Raw genomic sequence first — 20,256 nt, forward strand, 5'->3', positions numbered from 1 at the left:
TGGATATACAAGAAATGTCATTCTGAATAAAATTAAAAAATATTAAATTACTAAAATGTAAATCGAATGATCCTTTCTTTTGGGCGTACTTCTTGATACCGAGGACATGAAGCTATTTGTGTAGTTCTCTCAGGTCACTGAGATGAACTTGAATGCAATAAGGTGACAAATTGACTTCAAAAGCTTATGAACAGTTTTTTCTTTATAAAATCAACAGAACAAGTTGTGAAGTAGGAGTGAGAACTAAGTCACTTTAAGCTAAATGTACAAACATCCAACACAGAGTATACTTTACTGCCTACACATTTAGTCCATACAAAATGTACACATGCTCATTGCAAATATCACGTGGCAAACAAACAGCTCATGGATCCAATGTTCAAAACAGCCCATCAAGGGGCTGTAGAGTATCCTTCTTCTGTACATTTAAGGTTCAGTCTGACTATCAAGAGCCATCCAATGTCAAACCAAGTGCAAGTTAAAAGTCCAGATTACACCTTCATTGAAACGAAGCAAAGAACAGATCACACCCCCTAAAACAAAGAAATAAACAAAACAAATAAGCAAGAACTGCAGTACTTCAATATGAAGCGAGACCATCAACCTTTCACAGTGAAACAGCAAACACACAGAAACAACTCAAACAACTGTGGGGGCTCCCGTCGTCAGAGCCGTTTATGAAATCATATGTCGTGAATTGTAAAACGGATCGTCATAACCTTACATAATATATTTTATAAGTATGGACATGATTTACTCTCATACCCTCTTTGACGATCAAACCAATATAAATGCCATCATGGGATTAATGACAGCCTAGGAGATGGACATTAAAGAACAAATCAGTCATTTAAAGTCAAAGATGTGATCACGAAATGTTTGCTCAGTTTGTGCAGAAATCAAGTAACCAATCCTCTTGTATTGTGTCCTGCCTTTGCAAACTCTTTGTACAATGTCAGCTGTTGCAGTCCCTCTGTACACAAACACCAAATGAAATGTATTTGGTCCGAATATTGAAATGCTTTGGCCCAAGACTCCAAAAACATGATTAAGACTCCTTATCTCTGTCGTCCATATACCGTTTGTTTCTGTTTTTACCAATTCTGTGCAAAATCCATCTCCCCTGTACCCCAAAATGCCCAATATACTGCAGCACATTCTGCAAACTACATATTCTGAGCAGCAAATATGAAAGAAATGTATATAAAGGTATAGAATGTGTCATATATATATATATATATATTATATATACACAAAATATTACTATTATCTAAAGTATCTCCAAACATAACCTGGAGTGAATGTCTCTCTTTCTCTCTATGGCTGTTGCTGGTACTGGCCCTCTGTGGCTGTGTAGAAGTCTTCCAGGACGCTCTGCATGTAGTCGAAGGTGGGCCTGTCCTCGGGTTTGTCCTTCCAGCAGGACGTCACCATCTCGTAGAGCTCGGCGGGACAGCTGTCGGGCTGAGGCATCCGGTAGCCACGCTGCACCGAGGAGATCACCTCTGCTTTGGTCATACCTGAGGACGGTGCAGGCAGACATGGAGGAGCCCATGAGAGAGCGTGAGGACCAGTAGAGGGCAGGAGAGCTTCGTAACTCGAAGAGCACAATGTTAGTTTGTCATTTTGGTTTCCATTGCTTAGTCATCAAGCAACAACCCCACCACATCCCCAAGCCCCCAGGGGGCCACAATTAATCAATTGTTTTTCTTTTATTCCGGAAAAATAGCAATATCCACTCCACCAGCACACGTGACATCATAAGGGCCTTCAGGAAGCTCCTGTTCTATTCGCCAACAGGAGCTTCCTGCATCAAAGTTCGACATCTTAAAACTTTGAATGTTGCAGCTGATAAGATGTTTACATTCTTGCCATCACTACTGCTCATGCAAATGTCCCCGCTGTGGGACTAATAAAGGATTATTTGATCTTATCTTAACACTAATAGTCTATTTAACCCTTGACATGCCTCCAGTGACTAATCAAAGCCATACGCAATCGGATGAATGCGTTAAGAGAATAGCTTGTGGATGGTGGTAATAATAATCACAGCACGTATCACACAGTCCGCTTAACGTTCACCTGGGTATGGGATTTTCCCGTAGGTTATGATCTCGTAGAGCAGAACTCCGAAGGACCACATGTCTGACTTGATGGTGAAGGAGCCGTAGTTGATGGCCTCTGGAGCGGTCCATTTGATGGGGAATTTGGCTCCTGCGGGAGGACGCATGTCCACAGTTACGCACACACCGGCTTTGTGTCACCGGTAACACATTTATACAAGGATACGTAATGTGCCATTCATAAGATCTGTAAATGACAGTTAGAATTCTTCTACTGTATGTAAATAACATGTCAGACATTCCGTCGATGCAATACGTAACGGAAGGTTCCGATTCTATTCATGTACTTGCATGCATTTATCATTTTCCTTTCACTGTAGTTTCAGTGTCTCTTGGTTCCAGATCAGTGATCAATGAGGTTTCCTCTGATGACCGAGACGCACACATTCTCTCCCACACAGGCTACCTCTCGGCACAGTGTCGTCTACTCGACTATCATGTGACCTAGACTGGTCCCAGTGTTGAAGGAAAATAACCCAGTGTGTGGTTTGAGGCCATGTTGGTCATTACAGTACGGGTCCACGTGATTTGAGCTTGAACAAGCGGAGCAGCCGATCAAATGACACCAAACATCTGGCTTATCACACAACACGCTGGACTACACACAAATGAGTCGATTCTGCTTCTAGTGCTTAAAGGGGGAGTTTTATTTGAACGTGTCCTTGGTGTCCAATCAGGAAGTCAGCTCATAAGTTATGGGGGGAAAAACATCTGAAGACAACAATGGGACATCATATTGAGTTCAAAGCAGAGAGAGGCAGGGTGTATGTCACTAGAAAGCAACTGTAAGATTTCAGTGTCTGAATCTGTCTCACACACACACACACAGAGTTTACCCTCTCTGGCAGAGTATTCGTCGTCCTCGATGATTCTTGCGAGTCCAAAATCAGCTATTTTACAGAGCAGACTCTCTGACACCAGGACATTCGCTGCTCTCAGGTCTCGGTGGATGTAATTCTTCTTCTCGATGTACGCCATGCCCTCCGCTATCTGCAACAGCACAACGGAAAATACGGCGTGCAAGAGCGGAACGGTACGATCATTATCCCAATTTTTATTCAGACAGACGAGCAAAGATGGCAAAGAAAACAACAACAATGAAAATCACTCTGTGAGACTGATGCTGTGGGCAGAGTCAGACACGAGCACGCGCAGGATCCAGGTCAGGCCAGTGCTGAAACAATGAACAGCTGGTGGATTTAAAGAGAGTGTGATGGGCCATTTGCGGTTCACAGTGACTCACATGCCTTCCTGTGTATGATCACTGTGAACTGAACATTTGGGCGTTTGACTGTTAAAAATAATAGAAAGTGAAATAAGACGTTGAATTTGGATTTCTGCATTTTACTACTGTATTTTATGTCTTGCACTGCTTTTTAATGTTTCAGTGAATGTTCTTACTAGTTTTTAAATCTCCTTTTCTTTTGCCTTATGTTTTGATGCTTTTACTGGTTTTATGTGAAGCACATTGAATTGCCTTGTTGTTGAAATGTGCTGTACAAATAAACTGGCCTTGCCTATTGACGAAATAAAACTGACTCATTAAATAAGAATATTTATTACATTTGGATGAATGAAGCTCACCAAACAATCACAATGCCTGCCGCTTTACTTTTTATTTTTTCAAGTGTGCATAGTTTAAGGGCAAAAAGAGGAAAAAAAATTGAAGTAAAGTGTTTTGTATTTTTTTGTATTTTTCCGACAACAAATTACATAATTTGGTAAAAAAAACAGTTTAATATACAAGTAAATATTCGTTCCTCATTCATCAGTGACGTGTTATATTTTTGCCTTTGGTTACGGTTCTTCCTGTCAGCTCTGCAGTGGAAACAGTGACGTTACATCTGTTTCACAACCAGGGCGGAGAGCCGTGAGAAAGAGCAGCATGTCGTGGTCAGTGTGCAAATCACCTGCGCTGAGAAGTCGATGAGCTTGGGGAGCTGGACTCTGCATCCCGCATCGCTCTTTAAGAAGTCCAGCAGGCTCCCTGAGGACCAGGAACAACAAGAAACATTGTCAGTGTCTTGCATGTCTGTCCATGCGTGTGCTGTGCTGCATACAGCTACATATACTTGCCTATCCATGTTAGCTGAGATTTTCATCCACAACATTTGTTTTTCACTCGTTATAAAAGATTCATCTTCGACTTATGAAGATGATCCTTTTTTTCATCCGTTCATACATCATAAACATTGGAGAGAAACAGTTTCGATCAGACTTAAATGTATTTGTCTCACTTCCCTCTCAGGGCTTCCATATGCTCCTCTGTGAAACATGTCCAAGGATTAATGTGTGAATACTGTACGTCACAATACTAAGCTGCTGACAGCAGCACATCTTATTACAAGATGCTGTTTCTGATAAAGCTCCAGATAAAAGCTACGTGTCATAACAAATGAAGCTCATTCACCATTGGCCATATATTCCGTGATGATGTAGATGGGGGGCGTCTTGGTGATGACGGCGTAGAGCCGCACCAGCCGGTCGTGCTGCAGCGTCTTCATGACGTTGGCTTCATCCATGAAGGCCTCGACCGTCATGGTGCCCGGCTTCAGCGTCTTCACCGCCACGGTGGTCGCGTTGTTGTAGTAAGCTGATTTCGCAGAAAGTGAAGGAAGAGGGCGATAGAGAAACCATTTCTATTTTTTTCATGGAAATTGTTGCGATAAATATAAGAGCTTGAGGGAAAAAAGGCAAATCAAATGAAGCAACACTATATTCACTGTGGTATGTTCAGTAGCTTCACTATTCCACACGAGATGTAGAAAATAAATGACGAAACGTAATGCTGTAATGTTTAAATTATCATATTTGCTAAGTTGAAGCTGAAATATTACATGACTTTGTGGACAAATATGTGTTTATGCTTTAGTGTCGCACCTTCCACAAAGTTAGGTTACTTAAAAATAAAATTTAAAAAATGAGGTCATGTGTCATAACACGTGTTATTAACCACCCAGCTCAATTTAAATGCAAAAAAGTAGTATACTCTACATGTGTGCTCTGAAACCATGCCCAAACACATGTGAGGTTTGATAACACATGCAGTTACAATGTAAACAAACACATTGTCATCTCCTATGTGCACAGCTTGTATATGGTGTCAGAGGAGGGTTTCTGCAAGTTTACGGCTCCAGTGCATCATCAGGCCATGAAGCCAAAAAAAATCAGAGACACAAAAATGGCGAAAAACAGTTTGAAAGTCCAACTCACTCAACAATTCAGTACTTTACAGCCCTTTTCTTTTCTTTTCACTCTTTCAGCAATACTTTTCTAACACATAGAAATAGATCTCAGATTTCACTTTACCAGGACTTTAAATAACCTCGATGACGTCTCAGCTCCCTTTAGAACCACAGAAAAAGGGTATTTCTGCAATCTGTTCCATTTGCTCCATTTAAAAGCCGCACAGACCTGCACAGGTGTTTTCAGTTCGACTCCCCGAACAGCTGGGGGGGGGGGGGGGGGGGGGGGGGGGGTTCAGGAAACCAAGATGTGCACATTACACTATATTACATTAGAGTTTTTACGTTTTAGTTTTGAATATGAATGTAGTGGGCCGAATAAGCAGTCGGAGTTACACCGTACAGCTGCTGTCGACCAAATAAGGCGTTTTAAGTCTCACGATGCAATTCCAACGATGCACTTTTACAAAACAAGACAATACAGTGCAGTTTACTAGACAAGGTGCTGTGTTTAGTTCAGAATATGGACACAGTTTCTTTGAGCCATATACATAACCGGTTTGACAGAATGTATTTTTTTAACCTGGCCAGATGTGCAACGAATACACATCTATGATATTCTCACATATACAGTAGCTTTTTAAGAAAATAACCGAAAGATAACCACTACTTTTTGAATTTATTCTGTATTTTTGTCAGTGTATTACAAGCAACATCATTCTCACAAATAAAACAGTAACCGGATTCCAGGAATCACAACTTCCTCGTCATTACGAACTCACAGATGTAACACAATCACACTTTTTAACATTATGTTCTTCGTTGCCTCTTGTGTCAAAGAATTGCAGCCGCAATTGTGTTTAAAATGAAAGTGCTTGAAGGGCAATCGTATAGAAACATCCACGATCGCTGCGACATCGGTAAGTATCAGACCACAGCCAGGTTTGTACATATAGTGCCTCTCTACACTATTCTTCTTCTGTGTGTGTGTGTGTGTGTGTGTGTGTGTGTGTGTGTGTGTGTGTGTGTGTGTGTGTGTGTGTGTGTTTGTGTGTGGCATCACCAGATCTCCCTTCAGACTGATGTGCTGCACAGATGAATAAACTGGCAACACTGCTGGTCTTCCCACCACAGTCTTTACTACATGCATGGACACAATTGAGCAAATGTTCAGTTCTAACCAAAACGATGTGCTACAACTAATAGATAACTAAAGAAGGAAGTCATTTTTGTTTCAATTGGGGGGAAATGGAACTTCCCCGTACTGTTCACTTCTGCAGCTCTGAGTTCACAGAAATGAGACAGAAGAATTATAAATCCCCAGATGTGCAAAACTGAACGAGACGTTTTTCCTGCATTTCCCTGCATGTGAGCAATCATGCCCCACTGGTTCGCTCACAGCCGCCACTCTGCGCTGCTCTCATACTGCTGACAGCAAAAGCGTAGCGCCACCTTCCACTTCCCCCTCATGTAACACGGTTTGCTCTCTCAGCATTTTTGCTGATGTTTGCGCCGTTAGCGCCGTTAGCTGCCATCGCCGGCTCAGCCGTCGCCATGTTGAGAGCCGTTGAGGTGCAATAGAATTATTCCTAATCTCGTAAATATATATCGAGTCAAGCTTAAAGGTGCTATACTATATCAACAGCACCTTTACGCTTGATTTCTGCATTTCCGTAAAACGCAGGTTATCAGTGTAAATATCGCCAATGCAGGCACGGCAGCCTGTATGGAACAAGCACTCCAACAATGTTTTGAGTGGAAAACTGGCACAATGTAGATGATCAAGACCATCACCTCAGACAAATACCACATTCTGTGATACCACTTGCTATATATAGTCAATGCACGAAATATGTCGATCTGAAAAGCTTAGCACAGCTGCCAGCCGAGCAAGCAGTCGGGCCTTTCAAACATAAAGGCGGCAGTAAGTTGTAGGCCCTTCATAGGGCCACTGGACCCTGGTTTGCAGTTTCCTAAAACAACATGAGACGTTGTTGTTATTGCTGTGCACAACCCCCCTCACCTGAGGGCACAACGAGTTGTCTTTTGTCACTTGCCCTGACCGAGACCAATCCAGCTTTGTGGGAGCTAAAACTCCCACAATCCAGGCCCTCAAGGTCTCTGAGACACACAAGCCTCTCCATCACGACAAAGTGACAGCACAAAAGGAGAACCTGAGGGCGCTCATTGCGGCCTTGCGTCCCACAGAGAGTTGAAGGGATGGGCGTCATCTCATCTCTTTACTCACCCATCCAGACTTCTCCGAACTGGCCTGCTCCCAGTTTCTTCACCATCTTAATCGAATCTTTGGAAATCTCCCACGCATCTTTGTCCCACGGCTTCTGAGCTTTGGGTTTCACACACGCACGGTCCAGTTTACGACACAGGCCATCTGCTTTGTCTGGAAGACACACACACACACACACACACACACACACACACACACACACACACACACAGCCGCTGAGGTCTAAGCCATCCTTGAGTTGGCTGTTCAGTTTTATGAATAAAACATCAAAGTCTTTCGGCAACCAATAAAAAACACAATTGATGCCAAACCTATGAGAGGGATTAGGTGACAGTTTTGGAAGAAAGTATATAAGGAGCTCCACTCCGGAGCTGTACTCACTGTGGTAGTGTTTGATCATACCGCCGATGCCGGGGAAGGAGATTTTAGGAGAGATGTAATAGCCGCCATTATCCAGCACCCTTATCTTATAGTGCTTGACCGAATCTGTCCCCTGGGCACCCACGTCTCTCACGGACAACGAGTAACTTCCTGCGGAAGCGTGGGCAAGTAAGAGAGAGTGATTGGAAACGAAGCCGGAGGAAGACGCCGTCGTGAGAGCGTGGGATGTGTCTCCGTGTCTCTCGGGGCTGTTGTGATTTCCATACCTTTTGATGTTTCACTTTCCCTGATAAGGTAAGAGCCTGGCTTGTTCGCAGGCGCCAACAGCTGCCGCTCCGCATCCTTTCTTGTGATGTCCTTGAAAAACCACCTGCAATGAATGTGGGAATGCACTGAATACACAAAACCACCCAATTTTTGCAAATGGCATCTCGGGTCGTGTCAAAGCTTTGTCACTATTGGGGGGAGGGGGGGGGGGGGGGGCAGACAGATGCAGTAAATGATCAGAGATGAAGTTACAAATTAGAAAGTCCGAAACAACAAAGGATCAGAGGAGGAATACAAAGGGAGTGACACATTGAGAAGTGGGAGGTCTGGGGGACAAGAGAAAGGTGAAGCTAATCAGGACGGAGCAGACAATCAACGACGGCCAGAAGTCACACAACAGGCAAGGACGCCAAACCAAACAAAGGACACAGGAGGAAGGGAACTTCAACAATAAAACAGACTCAACAAAACCCAGTTTACATTCACGATGACAATCGTCAGCAGGAGACAAAATGTTTGTTGCAATAAAACATCCTTTTTCAATACCGTTTATTGAGAGCCAAAAAAGTAAAAAAAAAGTCATTTATTACTCACTCCTCTGTTTCCATGGTGTCAGCTTGGGCGACATAGTTGCACGGGATGAATCCTTCTTTGTTGGTTATCAGTGACTTCGCTTTGCACCACTCCCCGTGGCTGCAGGAGACAGAGATCCATTTCAGCACAAGTATTGTTTTTCTTTGATTGTCAGCGAGTGTAGCTGAAGGGAAAGCTGGCCCTCTGACAGCAGATGACCACGACAGCTGTCTCCCAACCTACTGTGAGTTATTTTTGGGGCCATTTGCTGTACATCCCCGGGAATATCATCATATTTATTTTTAAAATTTTTCTGGTCAATAAAGACAACAAATGATACACTTATCCAACACAAATTATAACACGTAAATAAACTGTTCAATTAAATGAATAATGTGTCAAATGAACCATTGTAACTACCTTATCCCGTTGATCTTAAGTGTCTTTAAAGTAGAGATAATATATTATCTGTGCACATGAAAAGCTCAAATATCCATTCATCAGGCCGTTACAACACGTCATTGTGATTATAAGAAGCTTACTTACAGTGAGAGGGACAACCTTTTCTAACTGATGCATCGGTCCCATGTCTGAGGCATAATTTAATGAGTTCTTCTGAAATATATATTTGAACGTTCTGATCTTCACTTGAATTTTCTGGTGAGTCTGTCGTGAGCGGGTGCATGAGGGTTGACGAGGTCCCTGTGAACTCTGACCGTCTCCTCGTGTGGTGTGCAGCTAAAACACGGCTCCATTTCACAGCTTGTTCAAGCGTCCCTCTGCGGTTCTCGCCCCCTTTTGTACGTTGCAGTATGTAAACAATGAATCACGTTTCTGGAAGTTGAACCGGTCACCATCGATTGTCGAAAACTCACTCCTCTAAGATCTTCATCTTTTCTCCTTTCTTGAATCCTAAGTCGTCGGGATGCACAGCTTCATACGGGTAGAGGCTGAGCACAGTTTTACCGACCCCACTTTTCTCTGAGAGAGCGAACAGAAAAGGATATCAGCACGTCAGATACTGCACCACAAAACAAATAGACACACTGTTATTTGAACATTGCAATCTGGCTCATAATCAGGGCAAGCAATCATATCAGACAGGTTAAACAAACCAATAAGTGAGATATCAGACAACCTGAACTAAACATGACAGCGTGACTGTGCAGCCACAGTACGACTCATGATACTTGTCATTTAAAGTCAGCTGCACATGCCTGAATGCTTTTGTAAAGGAAGCTCAGTTATGGCCAACACATGCTAGCAGCCTGCTGGTTTGCGTTAAGCTTGTCTGGAAGATGTAAGCCAGTTTAAAAACGAGTCATTTGGCTAGAAGTAGCACGTGTGCGTCTACAGCGGTTTGTCAACATTCCGTGAACCTGGAGGTCAGCGTCTCTCTGGTGTCCGATGGGATTTTTCTATTTCATTTTGGATTATAGCAGAAATCCAAAATGCTTAACCTTGTGTTAACCACAGATCTTATTCCCAGCATCTGAGCAAAAACCCTTTCAACAAACATTGACTCTGAAGTAACTCAAGTAATCTAATTTACATATTAGGTTCAGCTTAACTTTATTGTTTAGCACAACATGAGGACTGTGTTTTGTCCTCCGTCTCTTCCATTGAGCTGGGGAAGCATAGCCTCAGAGGCAGGAGTCATTACAGGTCAAGTCTTTTCATCTACATGTGGGCATGTGTGTATAATATGAAGACAGGCGTTTGACTCTGAACCCTTTAATGCTGCTAGCTTTCATAGTGACTATTATGTTGTAGAAATGTTCAACATCGTCACAGCAAACACATGCTGCTCCCTCACCCATGCATTGTGTCTTCCAAATGTGAAAGCTGTCCAACAACTTGGTTTTATACCAATACTTTTGCAAAAGAAAGTAAAAATGAAATGACGAAATGTGGCATACCTTCCATCTTTTGGAACAGCTGACCAGGTAACAGGGAGTTCTCCTGCAAAGGCAGAACAAGAGATCCATCAGAGACTGTGTGAAAGGTCCATGTTCACAGAGACACCAGCTGCTTCTAACACTATAGTTATAGTATTATATCTATCTGTCTGTCTGTCTGTCTGTCTGTCTGTCTGTCTGTCTCTTCTAGACTACACTCTTTCACAATAAGTCCATTTCCCTCTGCTATGTAATCGTGTAAGACAGGGAAATTCTGTTCATTCGGAAATATCTGAGTTTCTCAGAATCATTCAGAAAGGGTGTAAAAATACTTCCTTGAGAACTGAATATTCTCACTTTCACGACATTCTCCATTAGTTCACTTTCTAATTCACAAGCTTGATTTTTATGCCATGACTTTCCACCTCAAACCAAGTGTATCTCAGAGAGCACAAATCAGGATCTGGTTCTGGTTCGTTCTGGTCTACCTACCATGTTGCTTTTTGTGTTGGAGGTTGGGTCTCTGACATAGTGCGTGGGGACGGTACGTACAGCCTGCTGGCCGGTCTTCCCCTCCACACCTCCGCTCAGACCGTCTCTCAGCGTGGACTTCTTACAGCCCATCCTACAGGGGGAAGTGAGAAAAGGGAAGCGTGAGCTGGAGTGTTACACGTTTACCATTTACAGCTGATGAAGCAAACAACACTCTAAAATGTTGGCCACCAAACACCTGTGGCTTTTCAGCTCTTGCACGTCAGAATAACACATAACCAAAGCAGTGGCATGTTCATGTTGTTTTTTACCTTTTCATCTCTTGGTGTTTCAAAAAAGGGAAAGAGGAAATGCACATTGACTTAGAAACTGACAAGAACCTTTCAGCTATGTTTGCAGCTCCAAATGAGTCTTTTTTGTTACTGCATGGTGCTTCCAATATCGGACAGTGGCTCTACATTAACAACTACGACACTCTATGTGCACGTAGTATGTGGACCTCAGATAACTTCCGAGATTAACGTACTTATTTTAACCCAAAACCATGATCTTTTCCTAAATCTATCCCAAACTAAGACTGTTTTGAGGGTGTAACACGAAGGTGTGGCCTGTAGGCCTCGATGTGCACTCACAGATAAACCTACTTGTAGAAACAGGACTTTCAGCCAGGAGACCACCGTTTGTGTCCCGTGGTGAGTAATATTGTAATATTGTAACCTATGTACGCAAGTTGAGTTCTGTAACATAGCATAACATACCTAAGTAAAGTTGCGTGAAACACACTTAACTTTCGTTGCATACGTAACGCATTCAATTGCGTGACAAATGTACTTCTTTTAAGCCAAACCAAATTATTTTCCTAAACCAAAGCAAGTACTTTTTTTGCCTGAACCTAACCAAGTTGTTTCCTAGAAACACTGCAGTTTATTTTGAAAAGCCGGCATGTAACGAACGGGTATTGACACGAGCAAATCTGTCTCTAGAGGAGTACGAGGGTGTCAAAAACATAAAGTGAAGTAATATGCAACTATTTTGTAGTTGAAGAAGATACATTTTTGTGGGAACTTCCTCCCACAGTCCAAAACAACAACATCCAGGTTGGGTTCATTCGTAACTCTGATGGTGTTAAGGGTTGTCTGCCTCTGTGTGTGTGTGTGTGTGTGTGTGTGTGTGTGTGTGTGTGTGTGTGTGTGTGTGTGTGTGTGTGTGTGTGTGTGTGTGTGTGTGTGTGTGTGTGTGTGTGTGTGATGGAGTAAATGCTGTTTCTGAAATGTTTCCACAATGATAAGCACAAAATACCTATAATCTATAGCATAATTCCAAAAACATTACTTTGATCCATCAGGAAACTCTATTTATTAATATATATATATATATATATATATATATATATATATATATATATATATATATATATATATATATATATATATATATAATATATGTAATAGTCTGCTGTACTGTGTCAGTATCCAGTCCATTCAGTGTAAAAAAAGGTAATTGTTTTTTTATTGTGACTTGAGGCTGCAGGATGTTTACTGCTAACCAGCAGGAAGCCCACAAACACTGACACACCACGCCATTTGTACAGAAGCACAAACAGATATATGTATACATCAAATCTTCTTAACTTTAAACTTCCACAGATGTTTCCTGTGTGAAAAGCAGTGGCATATCAGCCTAGGTGTTGTAAATAATGAGTGCGATGTGAAAGTGTGTGTAGCGCTGTGATATTCAATTCGCCTTCATTTTATGACTGTGGATTGTTCATGACAGTTTTGTACCCTCTGTTTTTTTAGGCATGCTGGCATCTTGACTCAGTGTCATCGTTTGCAGTGGAGATAAGATGTTCTTTTATTTAACTCCTGTTTTTGCATCTGGCTTTGTATATTTACACCAAACTCTTACCAGTGAAAGAGGAAGACATGACAACTTTTAGCACACGTCCCAACGTCACCTGCAGTATTGGGTTTGTTTAAGGGAAGCACACACACACACACACACACACACCTTGCATAGTTATAAATCAATTGTATGCATCTAGCAAATAGCCCTCATTGTAATGTTTATATGGACATGTGATAAGGATGCTCTCAACAATGCAGACCGACAGTTAAAACTGATTTTGTTTTTGTTTGAAAAGCTTGGGCTTCCTCTCCGGGGGAAATCTGTCTTATTTATTCAAACTTTAGACCCATTGGAGAATATTTAACCACTTTTCCAGCTTTGTTTCATTCCGCTTTATTGATCTTGGACGCGGCAGAGTTTGCTTCCTCATTGTATATCTCTTTGTTTTATTTATTTATTTAATCTTTGCGGTTTCTGATTCTGATTCTGGTATGTGGTCCGGTCCAGTCAGAAAAGAAAGTAGGCTCGGTCACATGAGAGGTTAGGAGGAATCACCAATGAAAAGCAACAACCAAGCATTGATTGCATACAGCCCATATAAGCATTTTGCTTGTTGGCCTTAAAGTCAGCCTAAAAGACACTTTGACAGCTATGGCGACCCTCTCTGCCTGTTCGTTTGGCTGCCTTCCTTGCAGGTGTGGAGGTGGGAAGCAGCGCGGGTCGTCAGGCAGAGTGGAAGCACCTGATGCCATCAGCAACACCGGCCCTGCGTGCCAGAGCACCCAGTCGACAAACCCTCAGGATTCTCAGTTGGTCTCTCGCGCCTTCCTGAGACACCTACTTTGGTTTTGGTTGCGGTTATGGTTGGTCGACACGATACAACACTGCATATACACTTCACATGCACTTACACTGCTGAAATGACTGACTTCACATGTCACTGTTAGTTTATGTTTGTCTTTTATATGACTTTAAACTTAATAAATATTTGATAAACTGCTTCATTGAATGCGTCTCCCTTTTTTGTCATGGCCGTTCGGCCCGGTTTGTGACACAGCACATATTTGTATTTTGTTCCCAAGCAAATTCAGTTTGTAATACAGGTTTGAGTTATCGTAGCATGCAAAAACAAACAAAAAAAGTCCTCAAAGAGTTTCAGCTGGCAAGAGCCCCGGGCTGGTACTGAAGAGCCGGACTGGGTTGTCCTGTGTGTGACATGAAGTTCTCAACAGATCTGGCAACCAACGTTGACCAACGCCCTGACTTTTCCAAATGCTAAATATGGCTGTTAGCTCTGTCGATATCTAACGTTCGCAAAGGAAAATATAAATACATTATGCAAATATAAACCCAGCTGTTTTATTCCACTCACACGTTTCCATCCACATTTCCAAACGAGGTTGGGGGGGGGGGAGTGTAAACCAATTCAAAACAGCAGAGTTTGTCAGAGAGCTTTGTTCCATGAAACCCATCGTAGTTGGTGTTTGCTAGCATCACCCAGTGACACAGCTAACATGCTGGTGTTTAGCAAGTATAATGGTTTCATTCATCTTAGTTTAGCGTGTTAGCATGCCGATGTTAGCTAGTTATTAGTGCTAAACACACAGAACAGCTGGGGCTGATGGGAATGTTTGGCAGGTTCTTGAAAACATTGGACATCCTGTGATTTTTCGTGATGTTTGAAAGATGAAAAGTCAGGAAATTTCCAAAGTTATTCGCAAGCAATTCATTCAGAGTGGGACATGAATGATTGTGTACCAAATTCCAGGGCAAACCGTCGAGTAGGCTCGTATTTCAAAATGTTGTGCCAATCCCTCCAGAGTAAGGAGTTCACCGTAGACAGCAGGATTCACATTGAAGGGAAATATTTCATTGAGCCATCCCTAGATTGAGATCTAAGAATTTAAAGTGTTAACTCCAATAGCTGCATGAAACATTACCTGTGTCTTCCACATAATCTTGCTTTTACTCCGAAGGAAATCAAGTTCATAAGTCGCGTTTTCTTTTGAGCAATAGTATGCAAATACAAGTGGTTATTGTCCCCAAAGATATAGATGACAGATTGTTTGGTTAATAGTTAGGGGAGAAAAAAAAGGTTCAAGCACTCTCAACTCAATGGCAAACAAAAACATGGACACACGGAAAACCAGGATTGGGGCTGAATACGTTGTTAATAACTTGTCGAAATAGAGATTTATGAATCGAGATGACGATACACGTTGCTGAATCAAACAATGTGAGCAGTTGGGCAGTTTGTCACAGCTTCATTGGTTCAGTGCCTTTGTTGTATTTTTAACTTGACAGTCAGAAAACAGCAGGAAACCACAAGTTTCTGAATAGATTAGGAGCCGACACACACACACACACACGGTGTAGTCTGCTATGACCAACATACAAGCTTCCTCCTTTAGCATTGGACTGAGCCCATAGTCTGGAGTGGTGGAGAAATGAAAGGAGCGGTGGTAATCCACTGCAGAATGCGATGCAACTACTTGACAAATCCGGTCGGCATATACTGCCAAATTCAGTTAAACCAACTTTACTTCTTAAACATGCAACTTACAAAGTATTATTTTAATCTGAATATGACAATCCTGACAAAGCACACATGAAGTTCCATAAAAACACCCTTGATATTCAAGAAAGGAACCAACAAACAATTTAAAAATTGGCCTAAACTCAATTTAAAGCAACTATCTGAAACGATAGAATCGTTAAAAATCACAGTTCAGCCAAAAATTCCCGGTCGAGTCACTCATCATTTACCGTTTCCTACAAATGAAACTGAATTACACATCTTTATAACGCTTCTATTGTGTGTGTGTGTGTGTGTGTGTGTGTGTGTTGACAATGATGAGCTCACACAATGACCTGATGCACATCTCTGACTGCTGTTCACACCTCGCATGCATTTGTGCTTACCTCTCAGTGTGTGTCCCCGCTGAAGGAAACAGTTCATCCACTGCCAACAAGTTCTTTTTTTAAGTCCTCAGAGTTCTTTCTGTGTTTTTATCATCAGATTGACATGCAGGCTGCTGGACGGACGGTGCTGACAGTATCTGGTTCACCAAGCGGGTCAACAGGTCGACACTGACTGTTACGTTCGTCCACCAGAATGAGGAACTTAGACAAACTGGCCGGGGACTTTTTTTTCTGACTGAAACTTCCTGGTACAATTGTCTAATGATTATTTGCATAATCTGCAACACACACACGCACTTGGGCACAGCAGACAGATGGTCTTTACATAATTAACACTATGTTTGTTAATGTTGAAGTCGAGAAGAGTTTACAATGTTATAAAAGAGACAAACAAACAGATTCCCTTTGAGGAAATTCAAGATTTTATGATTTTTTTTTGTCTATTTACATCCAATAATTAATATACAATCTGTTAACAAAGATCATATAAACGTAACATATGCTTAATATTTACCATCATTTGAGTGTCATGTGTGTTAAGTTTTATAAATTCCCCCACAGCGCCACCTGTTGGCCAAATTGCAGAAGAACAACATGACGAGCAACTCTGCATTTTTCTGTCATCAGTTCTTTATTTAGTTTTGACACACGGAGTAGAAAACATGGTTACAGACAGAGAAACACCGACACATTTAGCAGAATCATGCACCTGCTATATTTCTGCATGCAGAATTATGAACGGCTGAGTTTATACAGCCGGCGGGAGTCACTATACGCTCACATGGCATTTTACAACTGGAAAAACCTGAAGAAAGGAGTTATAATTCCCCTTATTATCATCAGCATCGAGCTGCAGTATGACAGGAAGATTATACTTCGTAAAACTGGGGAGAAAGTAACAAAACACACAGTTTTAACAGAGCATGCGTGACTTTACAGATGGTGATTATAGGATGAACCCATTATTTAACAAAGGAGCAGGAATGTAGTTCAGGCTCAATGTCCACAATAGAAACCTTCACACAAACGTGTTACACTTCACCGGAAGCTCCACTGAGTATTGCATATCTACATTTAAGGAAAAGTTTGACATTTTTGGGAAACTTATTGGCCTTACTGCCAGGAGTGAGATGAGATCGATACCACCCCTCACATCTGTGTGCTAAATATGAAGCTGGAGCAAGCAGATGTTTTAACTTAGCTTAGCGGACTAGCTTGATTAGCTTGTCTACATTAGGGTCACAAATCAACAGAGAGGAGGAACACACTTGGCTTGTAGTTCAGTCGCAAGTCAAAGGTCAGGAGGAATCAAACAAACGCTTTGAGGCCACACCTTTACAGCTTTGAGCTTAGCTTAGCATAACGACTGGAAACGAGGGGGAACAGCTAGCCTGGCTTACCTCTAAAGCTCGATGTTGAACACGTTACGTCTCATTTGTGTAATCCGAAAAAAACCACAGACTGTGTCAAAGTGTGGACGTAGTCGCCGTGATTTAAACAGGCGAGTTATTTAATAATCCCCCCCCCCCCCCAACAGACATGAGATCGGCATCGATCGTCTCCTCGCTCTCCGACAAAAAAAAGCCAATAAGCCCATCTTCCCAAAAATTCCAACTACTACTAGGTTGTGATTATAAAGGCATCATTAGAAAAGTAAAAAAACAAACAAGTATCAACATTTCAAAAGACAGTGTACCATCATCAATTCTTATTCTAACCACTGAGCCATTGAACAACGCCATCCATACTGTACGGATTGTAAAAGCATTATTGAGTGTTGTGGGTCAACAGAAGACTGTCACACCAAATACAAGTCTGCTGCTTCCAACAGTACAGGATGTGTTTTTTTTACCCATCGCCCCGTTAACAGCCAAAGCCCCCGTGTTTTTCTTCTCTGCGCTTTCCAGCTTCGCTCCAGCCGAGCGGTCCAATTCTCTCGACAGTGTTGTCAATTTAAAAGGAAGCACAAGCCATTACCTGGCAATGTAATCTCTACCAGCACCACTCCACACATGCTGCTCCCACTGTGACCCATCACATCGGCACGTCTCAGTGGTCTCACAAAACTCACACAGGGTGTCTCTTTAATGTCCTCTTTGCGTTCCCGTCAGCCAGCCTGTGTGTTTAGGAACTAAGACTGAAAGTAAAATCATGTGTACGTGAGCTACATGTTTGTCTCTCTCGCTTCCTCCCACTCTGAAATACACCGCTGCCAACAGTCGCGTTATTCTAGTGCACAGCAGAGCCACCGGGGACATGAGAGCACTGAAGTGATCACATTGCAGCACAGCACCGCAACAGTGGATTTGGGGGTGTGTGTGTGTGTGTATGTAGGGGGGGGTGGGGTCAGCGCCCTGCTCGTGGGCACGTCAGCAGCTACCCTCCGACTACCAGCCGGCTTCGGACTTCCATCGCGCCGGTGGCTGGAATCCGTCCCGCAGCTCTCCGTCCACAGGCAGCAGTGTGTGAGTGGTTAGCTGTTCCTCTGTCCCATCTCCCTGTGGGACGAGGAGGAGGAGCTCTGGCTGTCCTCGGTGTCGCCTCCGTCTAACGAGTGCAGGGATGACAATTTACAGGACATAAATATTAATCGGGTGATATCAGTGTTTTTTGGTCTGTGGGCCCCAACCATCCTTACCTTTTTTTGCCAAGCTAGTGGCGTGGCTCTAGGGGTAGCAATGTCTGTCTATTGATCGGTCCAGACTCTTTGCTCCGGACTGAAATCTCAAGAAATATTGGATATTCAAGGTCCCCAGAGGATGAATTTGAATAACGTTTTTATCTCGCGACATTAGAATTCAATTCACCAGACACTCTGTTTATGACCAAACAAACTGTAAAACTATTGATATTCCCATCAGCATCAGCCGTCCTTTGTCTTCAGTGTTGATTTTAGCAAATGTCCGCATGCTAATATGCTGAACTATGTCTTACAACAGTTGTATGAAAGTCAACTCACAGAGGACTGGCTTTCTGACTCAGAAAGAACAGGGTCTCTTATTTCTAAATAGCTACATAATTGCAGATGCAAACATTTTAACGTTACGCTTGTCTTTTTTTTCTTCAGGAGTGCCTCTCTTTTCGTAAAAAATACACCACCAAGCAACTTCCTTACTGGCCTCTACACGTGATCCACACAGAGACCCAGTAGTTTCTAAAATCCTCCTTGTGGAAAATGTCAGTACTGTCTGTGTAGACAACATTTCCCATAAATATATCTGACCGCTGACATCACACACAGTTACCCAGCAGTTTTTTTTAAACATGCTCAAAAGATGAACTCAGTTCAAGGCGATCAACTCCGGTACAACGCAGCGGTTTACCTCCCCCTCCCGCATTGATGTGCAGCTGGGACAGAGACAGGGTGAGGGGCAGCCCTCGGCCCTCGGGGTCGGTGGGACTCTGCAGGATGTCGTGCATGGCGTTCCTGCGTCCCGTCCTGCCGGAGGCGATGAAGTCTGCATACGTGGCCTCAACATCAGACATCGCTCGTGCATCCTTCACACAGCAGCACCTACAAGGAGAGCAGCCGTGGCATCAGCTCCATCTGTCAGAGTGTGCAAATGAATGTTCCATTTTACAACTCTCCACACAGTGTGTGTGCAACAATGAAGCAGGGCAAAGCTGTCAGCACATGGCACATGCATATACTCATTAGGATACATGTTACTCTACGAATAGTAATCCTACTAATTAATACAAGTTACAACGCAAGCAGTTTCTTCATTTCAATCATTTTTAAACTCACTACTAGGCTACAAGCACTGAATTAATTAATTAAACCTGAACAGTGCCACAGCTTTCTTCAGTAGGCTAACCATGTCATGCTAACCAGGCAGCCCGTCCGTAGCTTTGCCCACAGGTCAAGAATCAGGTGTGGAACTGAACCACAAGTCTAATCACATTCACATAATATCCCGTGACGTAATAGTATTATGTCGATGCATTGTCTTACCTTCACTTAACAGCTCTACCCGTGTTGTGACCTAAAGCTAGCTACATGTCATGGGAGTGTTTTGACGTTCAAAGCAGAACAGGCCCGACATCACATCAAACGAGCCAACAAAAACAAGCTAAACTGAGCACACAAAACACAGAAGCAGAGCCACGTGCTGTAGGTAATGATCCCACGGCCTTACCACTACGTACCGAGACGAGTCAATGCGTGGAAATCATTTCACAGTATTATTCCCATCAGTAGGACGCTTTGAATAGTCCACAGTCCGTTCTCCATTGCCGTCGCATCTTCCTCCTTGGCGACCAATCAGTAGCCGCGTCCCCGCATCTGGGCGCTGATAGGTCAGGAGACACAAAAGGAT

The 20,256-nt window shown here is 42.7% G+C and overlaps 2 protein-coding genes across 5 annotated transcripts; both read right to left on the reverse strand.

The window, feature by feature from the left end:
* Positions 1-1,317: 1,317 nt before the first annotated feature.
* On the reverse strand, positions 1,318-16,060 carry lyn (LYN proto-oncogene, Src family tyrosine kinase; the record flags this gene model as incomplete). Its single annotated transcript, XM_079284604.1, has 13 exons — positions 15,938-16,060; positions 11,168-11,300; positions 10,697-10,739; positions 9,653-9,758; positions 8,799-8,897; positions 8,204-8,307; positions 7,938-8,087; positions 7,557-7,709; positions 4,534-4,716; positions 4,034-4,110; positions 2,960-3,113; positions 2,083-2,214; positions 1,318-1,520 (listed from the first exon to the last, which is right to left on the reverse strand). Exons 2-13 carry the CDS (start codon positions 11,297-11,299, stop codon positions 1,318-1,320), a joined length of 1,536 nt encoding a protein of 511 aa, XP_079140730.1. The 5' UTR covers position 11,300; positions 15,938-16,060.
* Positions 16,061-16,592: 532 nt separating this feature from the next.
* Positions 16,593-20,205, reverse strand: pkia (cAMP-dependent protein kinase inhibitor alpha). 4 transcript variants are annotated; one of them, XM_079284608.1, is made up of 3 exons: positions 20,077-20,205; positions 19,261-19,451; positions 16,593-18,484 (listed from the first exon to the last, which is right to left on the reverse strand). In XM_079284608.1, the coding sequence occupies exons 2-3, from the start codon at positions 19,421-19,423 to the stop codon at positions 18,411-18,413; spliced, it is 237 nt and encodes a 78-aa protein (XP_079140734.1). In that variant the 5' UTR covers positions 19,424-19,451; positions 20,077-20,205; the 3' UTR covers positions 16,593-18,410. The 4 variants fall into 4 exon arrangements, with proteins under 4 accessions (XP_079140734.1, XP_079140732.1, XP_079140735.1 ...); XM_079284606.1 differs by having other exon boundaries at positions 19,261-19,484; positions 20,087-20,191; XM_079284609.1 differs by having other exon boundaries at positions 20,087-20,187.
* Between the last annotated feature and the right edge of the window lie 51 nt (positions 20,206-20,256).

This window comes from Melanostigma gelatinosum, assembly GCF_949748355.1.
Source record: "Melanostigma gelatinosum genome assembly, chromosome: 15".
In the NCBI taxonomy this organism is placed as follows: domain Eukaryota; kingdom Metazoa; phylum Chordata; class Actinopteri; order Perciformes; family Zoarcidae; genus Melanostigma; species Melanostigma gelatinosum.